Genomic DNA, 12493 nt, shown 5'->3' on the forward strand with positions numbered 1-12493 from the left:
GAGTGTGAGGTGACAGAGAGTGGTGGGGACTGAGACGAGCTGGCCAAGGCACTGCTCTCTAAAGAGGTGCTTCTAATCCATCCTAGCTGAATTGATTGTGATCATCCAGAAATGAGAATTCAGTGTTGCTGGGTCTTCCTTTAAAAAAAAAAAAAAAGTGGAAATCTAAATTTCTATGTGAAATCTTCTGATTTTTAAATGTTGGCAGCTAATTCAAATATTAAACAAACAAACAAACAAACAAACTGTGTGGGCCACATCTATGTGGACCAAACCAAGTAGGTAAAAATTTTAATTAAATCAGAAGCCACAAACTGGAGGCCAGCAGGCCCAAATCAGAATGAATTAATGAATAATGAAGCAATGACAAGCTGAGGATTAAAAAGCAGCCTTCAATAGACAAGATTTGAGGATTGATGGACTATTTCCTTCACTCTCTTCCAACAATCTAAAAATTCCTTAGAAAACCATCCTTGGCTTTCGGCTTTTCCCTGTCCTGGGGAAGGAAAGCATCCTGGTGACGGTTCACCTAGCACACATCAGCCCTGTACTATTCAGTCACAACGCAATCCACCAGGAGATTATCACCTCTGCCAGGCGACAGCTCGTATGGGTTCAACCACTCATGGAATCCATACCATCACTCCATATAAGTGCAATTCCAGAGTTAGATGAAGCCAGATGGAGTGCTGACAAGTCGATGTGTAAATCAAAGACCAGTTTGCTTGCCACAGATTTGTAGTGGATGCTGTTGACACTCTCCTTCACCAGCTTATGCACCCATCACCCAGCTTGGGGGCAGCTGTGGCTGATAACTCTCACCTTGACCTTATCCAGATAAGTGCCCTTGATTGTGGGGCTGGACACTCCATCTCCATCCTTCACTCCATTATGGGTTATGCCTTAATAAATCATGTGCAGTCAATACATGTTTCTGCTTCTAAGGAACCTGACCTAAAATTCTACTGCTACATTTAAATATTTGCAATCATCGCCTATTTTTGAAATGTTCCAGGCCCTGTGCTGTCTCATGCGTGGCTCACCACAGCAGTCCTGGCCATGCCCCCTCTACTTCTTTGCATGGGGCACCAAAGTGAGGTTTCTAAAAAATAGACATGACTATGCTATCTCTCTGCTTAAGTCTTTCAGTTTTGGCCTCAGGGTAAAATCTACATTTCCCCAGCAAAGCCTAACTTCCTCAGCCCTCTCCCTACTTCCCCTGTCACAGTTCTTGCAACCCATGCCCAGTCACATAGATATTCTGGACAGGCCCACACATCTGTGCTGTTTCACGTCTATGACGGTGCCCAAGCTACTGCACTACCTGAAACATCCCTGTTCTCTCCTACTCTGCTCCCTTCTTCTGCTGGCTGATTTCTACTCATCCTTCAAAGCTAGTTCAAACATGTTCTGCTCTATGAAGTCTTATTTGAGTGTCCCCATCCCACCTATCCCTAACTCTCCTCACACTGAGCTGAGTTAGGTGTCCTTCTTCAGAATACACTGAATTAGAAATTACAATTGTCTGTTTAACGATGATATCAGGTCTTAATCTCTGCATCCTCAATACCAAACATTGTGCTTGACACATAGTACGCATTCATAAAGATTTGTTAAATTAATAAATGTTAAAGAATCTACCAAAATGATGCCTTCAATCATCAAGGTAGCCTAGGATTGATGGAGAACATTTCATGTGAAAACCCACTCATATACCTACCCCTTCTCTGCTACCAAACATTCTGGATTGAATGCAGCCTGAAATGATTTGGGTAGTTAAAAGCTAGTAAAGACCCATTAAGGAAAGGCACTACCAGCTGCCAGAATGTTTGCTGGAAGAAAGTAGCGTGGTTTATCTTTTGAAAGATTTTTTAAAGTATCACATTATTATACACAATAACTCAGTATAATAAACTGTTTAGCTGAAATGTTCATTCTGATTATAAACAAAGGGCATTATGTACGAAATAGCTCCAGAAGAGCTTCTAGAGAAGTTGGTAGATTTTTGTGTTTTAAGAATCAAGACTGATGCTTGCATTATAAAGCATATAATTTTCACCAGTTTATTAAAAATATTATTCTTATAAGCCTGGTTTATGGTCTAAACAAAAAAGTAATTTGTGGAGGGTAAGAAAGAAATAAAGAAAAGAAAGAAAGGAAGGGAGGGAGGGAAGAAGAGAAAGTAGAGTGAGAGGGGGAGAAAGAGAGAGGTGCATAGGAAAGAAGAAAAAAGAAGAAAGGGAGTGAAGGAGGAGAGAAGGAAAGAAAAAAGGAAGGACTAAAAAGTTAGTTGTTTCCTGCCACTTCGATTTTGGCAAAAATTGCTGTATTCACTCATTTAAAGGACAAAGCTATGTTCGGCCTCAGAACGCACAGAGTGAGTGGGTCCCACCAGGAGAGGTTTACCTTTGTTACGTGAATCTTGGGGTCTCTGCACAGACTACTTAGTACTAGGAAGGACAGGCAAAGACAGGAAGGGTTGATGAGGGATAGGGAGAAAGCACTGGATAGAATTCTAGCAGAATGTTTTGAAGAAAATAAGCAGAATGGAAGAACAAGGAGCCAAGAATGCATGTCACCCAAAATGTAAAAGTCTGACAATACCCATTGTTGGCAATGATGTAGGAAAACAAATTTTCATGTACTGCAGGTGGGTATGTAAATGAGTACAATCATTCTGGAGAACAATTTGACATTACATAGTAACAATGAACTTATGCTGAACCTGCAATTCCACTTCTAGGTATATATCTAGGAGAAACTCCAGGACATGCATCCCAGGGCATGTACAAGGATATACAATGGCAGTGTCGGGCATAGCTAAACAAACAAACAAACAAACAAACAAATAAATGTGTGTGTGTGTGTGTGTGTGTATAAAACAACTCATAGGTCTATTAGCAGTAGAGCAGGTAAAAAAATTGTGGTATATCCATACAGCAGATAATATAGCCGTAAACTATAGCTATATGCATTAACATGGCTGAACCACAAAAACATAATATTGAATGAAAAAAAGCAAGTTACAAAAGAATTTACATACAGTATGATTCCATTTACATAAAGATCAAATGCTGACAAAATTAAACAATGTGTTATTTAGGGATGCATATGTATGCATCAAAACTATTAAAATGAATCAAAGAAATGATTATCACAAAATTCAGAATAGTGGATGCAAAGTTACTGGTAATTTTTTATGTCTTAAAATCATTGTTTATTATTTTTATTATTCTTTATTCTGCAGAGATTATAATATATTCTTTTATATGTTTTATTTATTTATGATTCTTAAAGAGTTGTTTAAAAATTAGAGTACAAAGAGATGGTGAGTCAGAAGCTCATGGGAAGGTGTGGGGGTGGGAGAAGAGGGTCACACATCGGCTGAACCAAGGTAACTATTCCAGATCTAAATTTGAGGGTTTCACTCAAGAACAAGAGATGGTACTAAAAAAAAAGGGTCCTGAAACTCGTATACATTGGTCCCCACCACCACCAAAAGGGTTCAGTTGCTACTCTTTCTAACTCTAGAAATTTGTACCCCCTCCCTGCTTGGTGCTGCCAGCAAGCATTTGAACTTGCCTTTACCCAAGTGGCATGCTGCCCACAGTCTTTGCTCACCACCTGAGCCTATACCAAGAGGCAGCTGGTATTTGTCAGCTACTGGGTGTATTAAAATCCTTCAGTGACCCTTCAGTGCCTACCAGTATAGTCAGTGCTCTCCACCTGCACTGTGCCTTTGTACATGCTATTTCCCTGCTTGGAATATCATCCTCACACCCCACCCCACTGTGTCCTCTTAGGATAACCAGATGTCACCCCCATGAATGAGGATTTTCTCCATCCCTCCAGTCAGTTTTGTGCTACCTGTTCTGGGCCCATACAGGACACTATGTGTGTCTCTACTATAGCAATTAGCAATTGATGTAATTAATTATTGATATGGTTCTATCTCCATTAGACTCAAGACCTTCAGAATCAGAAACTTTGGCTATTCATGTCATTTTTTTTTTTTTTTACCGTGGTGATATTCAAAATATTAGTCAACCAGGACTTTATAGGCAGTACTCAATTAGGATGAATATAAGGCTGGAACCAGGTCTTGCAAGTTCCTCTCCACCCCCAAATTGCTAGGTATTGCACAACTTAGTTTCTGAATCATTGGGAGGTGAGGAGAGGGCAGAAGAGGGGTTGAGCAACTGGGATAGAGGGGAGCGGGGAGGGCTCAGGACAGCATATATTTCCCAACCAGTAGAGAAATGTTTCAGTATTTTAACAACTGGCATAACCACTACATCTTGATAGCTAACAGCTCAATATGCATCTTTTTTATGTCCTTAGGAACAGACAGCACTACGCCTGGTAGTAGGTATTTATAAATATATAGTGAAGAAAAACAAGACATATCTTAAATTACAACTGGAATCATCAACTATTTTCCCAACAAAAAGGAGGAGGAATCTGAAATTTGGCTCCTACAGTGATTGTCTACTGTCTTTGTCTTCCCTGCATTCATTTCCCCCTTAATCTAAACACAGAGATTGGTTAATGGATGGACAGAAGATCCAAGTTGATCCAATAAGACTCAATTCTGAGACTTTTGCTTAAATACCCCTGACCTCTCTAGCCCCTCCATCCACCCCTATTGCCAACAGTATTTGGAGCTTCTGGCAGCTGTCTTGCCCTCATGAAGAGGATAAAGAAGCCTGCAGAAAACCAAGGTATAGGGAGAGTCAGCTTCCTGCAATCTGATTTAAACTCCTAGACCCAGCCATTTCTGAAGATCCACCTTGTACCTTTCAGTTAAATGACCCAACAAATTCCCTTTCTTGCTTATGATATTTTGACTTGGGTTTTTTGGTGTGGTTTTTTTTTCCCTTTGCAACTACAAGCCCAGCCTAACTTAGCTCAAAAGATAACCTTACATTATGAAAAAAACAAATCTAAGTTTTTATATATGTGAGTACCTCTTAACTTTTCACACCCTATGACATTTTGGTAGTTCGTTTGGGTGACTCACCTTTCACCAAGTAGAACATTTGATAGATTTATAAATGAGGGAAAGTCCAGAGTGTTCATGACAGGGTAGGCATGGATGGGAACAAGCAAAGTGTCATCGCCCTAAAATTAATGGGAAATGAATCAAGTTTACCATACTGAAGACTATAATTTTTAAAGATAAACTTGATATTTAATTTATTTTGTTTTCTATTACTAAGAAATATTTCCAGAAAAATATTTCCTAAGAAACCTGAATGCTTAAATACAACATTTAAAATATTGAGTTTTCTTAAGCTATAAACAAAGTATAAAATTTTTAAAATATATTTCATTGAAATAATATTCGCTATGATCCAGGAAAGCTAATGATGACATCACATAGATATAGAGACAGTAGTCTGCCTGCTTCAATTTCAGAAAGTTACAAGAAAGGAGTCTTTAGTGACCTGAGAGAAAGAGAAGCCAGTACAGAGTCAGCTGATCCAGATGGTGCTGAGTAGTAAACAGTGAATGGAAGAGGGGCAGAGGCCTTCTTCTAGTCCACATAATGTGTGACCTTAAGCATGACCTTTAACTGCTCCAGGCCTTGTTTCTTCCTTTGCAGAATGGGGATAATTCTGCCTTTTCTTAAAGGTGCTTTTGAGAATGAAAGCAATGATGGCCTTAAAAGTGGAAAGGACTACATAAAGATATTATTAGCATTGCTATTAAGTAGCAGGAAACATGCTGGGACATTCTATATAATGCCTGGCCTAGGGATTTTTGTTCTTGGTATAGAATATTCCCCCTGAAAGCCATATATTTTAGTTTTCGGTTTTTTATTTTTCCTTTTTAAAAATCAAAACTCATTTATTAAAGCATACTCTCCCATTTTAGTTTTGAAAAATTAAATTTAGTTAACCTTAAGGCTTCTCAACTTTTACAAGAGTTGGGACTAGAATATAGAGCAGAAGCAAGTGTAGAAGTGACAATTTTAAGAGAATTAACAGCATGTGGAGATGGCTCTGGCTCGAGGCCAAAGGATGAATTAGGTGACCTAGAAAAGAACTCACACAGCTTGGCCATCTGGGGTTAGGTCATACATGCTCCAATCTTCCTGCAGACCACCAAGGCTGCCTCTGAAGACATTCCTACACAAGACACTGTAGGCTACTCTTCAGTGTTTATAAACACAACTCTGGGTTGTTGCTAATTTTTTTAACCTAGCAGTTAAAGGAGTATGTTTGTTATTTGAAAAAAGCCTTCATCAACTTCCAGCAAAATATGATAAATGAGGTTTCTAGGCCAGGACAGGTGGGAAACCTGCAGCAAACAGTGACTTGTGGCTCTGTCCCAGTTCTCAGCTGCCTAATGTGTCCCCAGCTGGGACCCATGTCACTGGACAAGGACCCTCATGCCACTCAGAATGGATAAACAAGGAACATTAGGCATTGGGCTGAGAAACTTCTTGTCATTCTGTCTCTCTTTATTCTTCCCTTGTGGATATTAGTTTTGACATCATGCCTCCACCTGCAAAAACCTGACTTTAAGAAACTTACCTTACAGTGAACACGAATGCAATCATAATAGTATCGCCACTCATCTGGAGAAAATGTAATGGTGACCGTGAAGGACAAGCCCGGGACAAGGCGGTGTTCCTAGAAGAAAAGTGGGCTCTTTTTGGGATGGCATCGGAGCACACAGCATGCAGGACTGTGGGACAGCACTCAACATACCCGCCCCAACCTGATCGTGACACAGAAAACCACAGCCCAACAAAGAACACTGGGGGAGAACAGGCCATCAAACGATGTTTACCTTTTTCATATACTTGATCTGAAAGTATTTGGTTTGTGGGGGTAAAATATGAACATGTATGTCTTCATCAGAAATGTTGACCAGATGCTGGGAGAAAAAAAGAAGCATTCAGAATAAACACTGTTTTAACCATTTGCTGTTCATTTACTCATTTATTTATACCTCATCTTACTCCTAAAGGGATTCAAGAAGATACAATGTATTTTTTTAATTTTGAAAAGATTTGAAATCCATCATATGCCATTTAAAGTATAATAAAATAAACACAACAAACACCATTTAAATAATAGTAAAATATGCCCCATTGTCTTCGGCCCAGATGAAGAACTTTTTCAGAGTCTGCACTCTGCCACCAATGGTCTCCACCAGCATGTACCCTTCTCCCTAGTCCTGACCAGTTACTGTGTGTCTTCTTGTTGAACTCAATTTAGTCCTGTGATTCAACTGAGCTAAGAAGCCAGCCATCCAACAACTCCCAGTTTCTCTAATTACATGCCACTGGTCCTGGGCACCCTGTGACACTTAGGTGGTCAAAAAATCAAAAAAAGAGTATGGCTAGGACAGCCTCTAATCCATCCCTGGGTCAATTAAAAAGAACTCAAGGTTGGGAGTTCTCTGATGGCAATAAGAGGCCAACCCTGTGAGGCAGGATAACCTGCTGGATAAATTAACTGGTCTCTGAGTAGAGGTGTTTTTCCTTCCTCTGCTTGAGAGAGGAGCAAAAATTTTAGGTTCTGGGGATCTGGGTTTCACCTGGGCCAAGGGATAGTTAAGAGGCCTTTGATTTCCTAGTCTAGGCCAGAGGCTGGGCCTGTCACAGGGACCACTGCCCAAGGCCTCACATTCATCAAAGTCCTAAATTAGACTTTAAACAAATTATATCCTGATGAGGTTATACTTGTGTTTGCATTTTTCAAAAGTTCTCATTTTTCACCTGTGAACATTCTAGAACTATTCCAATTTTTGTGACCTTGTTTTGCCATATCCTCTCTCTCTTTTTAAAAATATATTAAAAGCCTTAAAAAAAACCCCAAAAAGTTGCCAAGACTTCTCTTGACTTCCAAGGCACACTGCATAGGGGCAGTCTTGGTGAAGGTGTGCACTCCTGGGGCCCTACCCATGAGAGCGGTCCTTCCAGGAGAGTCTGGGAGGACAAGTTTTCTAGGACCCAGGATGCTTGGAGCCTATGCCCAACACACTCTGAGCCCTGGGGTGGTGGGAACCTGCCTGGAGATAGAGAGTTAGCCACTCAGCCTTAGGTCCTGGAAGACTTCACAAAGAACTCTGTCCCCATGCCTGTCATGGAGAAAGGATTGTGAAGGCCTTGAGTTGGAGTTCAGAAAAAAATGGGAGCAGAAGTGGTTATATTGTCTGTCATGTACTTTAATTCAGTAAGGACGGTACAACAAACAAGGGTGTATGAACTAATTTTAACATGCATCCCAGGGGTAGCTGACCTTAGAAGAAATCAGTAATCCACGTTCCAGGAGAGCAGAGTATGCATTGAAAGATCCCACACCAGAGTCTACACTCCACAGGCAGCCACTGAGAGTGTTTCAGTTATGCTTACCCGAACTGACACTAGAGGGTCTTCTACATGAGCATAAGGAATGCTTGAGAAAGATATATGGAAATATTATACAGGCACTTCTGCTTTTGAACAAAAGGGTTATGAGAATTTGGTGAGCCCAGAGCTCAATATCCTTGAAATGACAGTCAAAGGCCCAAGACTCCCTTAGGTCCTATGTTTTGCACTTTACAAAAAAATTCTGTCAGACAGTCGGAAGGTCAGCTAATCCTACCAACAGGATTGCTGCCTGCAGACCTTCCCTACAAGGAGCTCTGGCTCGGACTTCCTGGAGATTACCAGTATGATTATTCTTTTTTGCCTGCTTGCTAATACGTGTTTATATACATGCCAAAATTTCTCTTGGACTCATTTTCATTGCAGCAGACTATCTGGTGGCAGGGCTGTTGGGGAGGGGACCTATGGTTCCCATCTCCCATCAGGGTCATATATCAATATCTGACGATTAGAAACAACTTCACTGGCTTAGGTCAGTTTGCAACAAGCGGCATCACAGGCTGAAGACCAGGGGTCGGTCTTCAAAGCCGCTGGGCTGGCTCAGGTGTCCCAATATTCTTGAATACTCCCAAGGGAAACAGGAGCTGGAACTCCTGAGACTGGAGATCCAGTCAGCACCTGTGGACGAGGAGCTGAGCCAGATTTTGACTGAAATAGAGAAACCTGATGCCTCCTGTAGCCTGAGTGTGGCAGAGCAAATCCAACAAGCCCACCACTCATCTGCATGTGAAGGCTGCCTGCTGGAATTCAGGAAATTATGTCTGTATTGTCAAATGAGTAAAAAACTGGCAGTAAGAAAATATTGAAAAATTTCTGTAAAGAATAAAACAATATAAATCTCATGCATGCTAAGAAAAGATATATTATTTGGCTACAACTTTCCATATTTATCTTTAAAAGATTCTTGATCTCAAATTATACACTTGGATCAATAAAGAAGAAATAAGAGACTCAAACAAAAATTTAGATACTTAGGTTTACTTAAATAGGGAGTGTAGAAAGAGAGAGAAAATGTTCAGCTTTTACTCGACATCCAAAATGAAAAGGAGACTCGCTGAGACTGAAGGGCTGGGCCTACATTCCACGTGGTAGATGGCAGAGGTCTAAAGGCAGTCAAGAGACCCTAGTGATGGGGGGGAACCCTTGTCACAAGGACATTTAAACCAAATGTTGCTGAAGACATTTCCAGAGGACACGTTTGCCAATGAGTTTCATTTTAATAAACTTAAAACAACAACAAAACCTAACAAATTAAAGCAAAAACTGAATGACCTGTTCTCTACATTTTAGAAAACAAATTCAACATCCAAGATGCATGTTTATTATGTTTTCAAGTAAATTTTTATTATTAATTTAAAATAGACTTTCTAAACACTTCCTTCAGCTTCTCAAGTTTTTTTTTTCCCTTAAATGACTATTATTTTTTCCCAGTTTTAGTTACAAATGGAAAGGCAGGAATGCCATTTTAGTCCTGAAAGGATATTATTTTTAACAATTTAAAACATAAAAATTGACTTGCTGATAAAGTACATAAAGAAAAATTGGAAACGCATTAGGGCACTGAGACATGCTGAGCTAGGAGATGGTGGGATGCAGCAGAAAGAGCCATAGACCAGAGCTGGAGTCAGGTTCTAGACCTAACTCCACCACTTACTCCCGTGCGCTGTGTTACCCTTGAGGATTGCCTAAAATCCTACCCTCTCTTCCAATATGGCGGTCAGCAGATGTCCCCAATCCCTTCAAGATCTCTTTCCCTGGGGATCGACCTTATCCTGGCCCCATGGGTCCTCATGACCTTGATGCTGTCTCCACAAGGCACCACATGAAATTCAGCACCTGCTTCAGTTTTTCAAAACTGTCCCCCCTAACAAACAAAAACCCACATAACCAATGCGTTTAGCAGCTTTTACTCAAGATTTCTAGAGATTTCACAAGTATTGCCCATAGCTTTCTTCACTCTCCCTTCCATCTCTGTACCTCACAGGTTCCCTTCTGTGTTCCCTCAGGAGATTCTAGTCTTCTGCTCTACAGGGCAGAGCAAAACCTGCCCTCAGTGACATGTTGGCTTGGGGTGGATAGGGGCTAACTTTTAACCTCAAGCACTTATAGTATTTTCCCAAACACAACATTTCAGATTCCAAGCTGGGGTCTTTTAACACACCTCCCTTCAGTGACACAGTTTCTCAGAGAATGTTAATACTTAACCCCAGAGACCTAGGGACAAAATTCAAGCGGCTCTTTAAGTTCTTTAAAGTATTTTTATCTTAAAATCTATGTTGGTCATTCATTTTACTCTAAAATTTTGCTCTATAATGCGTTTCTCCAAAATAGGAGAGTAAAACTGATGCTCCAGAAAGATGCACTGTGTTTACACTGTGGCTTTACCTCTCCTGACCCTCACACACTGAGGAGAGGCTGCTAGGATCCATGGCCCCAATTCTGCGATGCAAGATCTTGGTGGGGCAGAGGGCTCTCTAATGGTTGTACTAAGGAACTGAAAACTAACAATATTATTTCAGAAAGCCTGAAGGAACTGTTAATTCATGTAAGATAAGGCTGTATAGGTAACAACTTCACTGTGGGCTGGAAACAGCAACATGGGTTGTCTCTCAGGGAGATTGATTATTTACCTAATATAGTTTCCCAGATAAAACCTTATGACGGATGGAAAAAGAATTTAAGAAGTTTTGGTTTTGAGAGAACTAGAAAACATTATTTCAAATTTTAAACTAAATCGAAACATTGATTTCAATATGAATCCAAGTAAAGACTTCCAATCCTTTAACCAGATCTGGATCATCCTCAAATGCTAGTGAACAATTTATCATCATTTTAAACCCACATTCAATCATTCCATTCTTGGGCAATTTGCTTAGTTTCCTGTAGCAAAACCAAGATAAAAGTAGAGTTGGATTTTCCCCATTGTTTGGCAAGAATCTCAAGGTATTTGCGTTAGGCTTCTGTTTAACTTTAATGATGGAAACTGGAGATTGGCTCTCCTAAGATTTTTTAGAATGTTATTAAGATGAAATCATTTTGTACTTTTATCTATTTCTGTTTTTTTTAATGTCTGATAGAAGCAGTATGATTATTTGGGCTTTATCCTGTATTTACTTGGAAATACTGAGTCTTTGCCGAGTCACTCTCTTCCAGTAATGTGAGTTCAATATCTTAACAAGTGTTCATTGAGTGCCTTCTCTGTGTTAGGTACTTGCTATACAAAAGACAGATGGCCTCTGTTCTCCAGTAGAATGAAGCTTTTACCTCTTCAAAACCCTGCAATCCAGATAAAACACATTGTACCCCAGTCTCCAAATATGCTGCATCCTTGCTTATCCTGAACCTCTCTCCACAACTTCTTCTATGCCCAAAACATCTTCTCCCCACTTCTCGCTTTGCTTTTGGACTATCTCAAATGGCTTCTCCTCCACAGCCTTTTTTAAATCATGACTGGTGAGGTAGTGAAAAGATATTCAATATATTTACAAGCAACATCTCCAATAAGGGCCTAATATCCAAAATATACAAAGAACTCATACAACTCAATAACAACAAAAAAACAAACAATCCAATCAAAAAATGGGCAGAGGACCTGAACGCACACATCTCCCTAGAGGACGAACAAATGATCAACAAACATATGAAAAGATGTTCAACATTGCTAGATATTAAGGAAATGCAAATCAAAACCACAATGAGATACCACTGAGATACACCTCTTAGAAGAGCTGTAATCAACAAGACAAGTAATAACAGGTGTTGGAGGGCATATGGAGAAAAAGGAACCCTCCTATACTGCTAGTGGGACTGAAAATTGGTATAGCTACTATGGAAAACAGTATGGAGGTTCCTCAAAAAACTAAGAATTGATCTACCATATGATCCAGCAATCCCTCTACTGGGTATTTATCCCAAAGACTTGAAAACCCATATCCGAAAAGATAATTGCACACTGATGTTCATAGCAGCATTATTCACAGTGGCCAGGACATGGAAGCAACCAAAGTGCCCTACTATAGGTAATTGGATAAAGAAGCTGTGGTACATATATACAATGGAATATCACTCAGCCATAAGAAGAGATGAAATACTGCCATTTTCTACAACATG

At 40.0% G+C, this 12493-nt stretch overlaps 1 protein-coding gene across 1 annotated transcript; it reads right to left on the reverse strand.

Moving 5' to 3' along the window:
• Nucleotides 1–8688, reverse strand: LOC120611564 (cilia- and flagella-associated protein 221-like). The gene is made up of 4 exons (XM_039874008.1): nt 6799–8688; nt 6540–6638; nt 5021–5121; nt 1–138 (listed from the first exon to the last, which is right to left on the reverse strand). Exons 1-4 carry the CDS (start codon nt 6904–6906, stop codon nt 120–122), a joined length of 327 nt encoding a protein of 108 aa, XP_039729942.1. The 5' UTR covers nt 6907–8688; the 3' UTR covers nt 1–119.
• Nucleotides 8689–12493: the final 3805 nt, after the last annotated feature.

Source organism: Pteropus medius, unplaced genomic scaffold (genome assembly GCF_902729225.1).
Source record: "Pteropus medius unplaced genomic scaffold, Ma_sr-lr_union100, whole genome shotgun sequence".
Taxonomy (NCBI): domain Eukaryota; kingdom Metazoa; phylum Chordata; class Mammalia; order Chiroptera; family Pteropodidae; genus Pteropus; species Pteropus medius.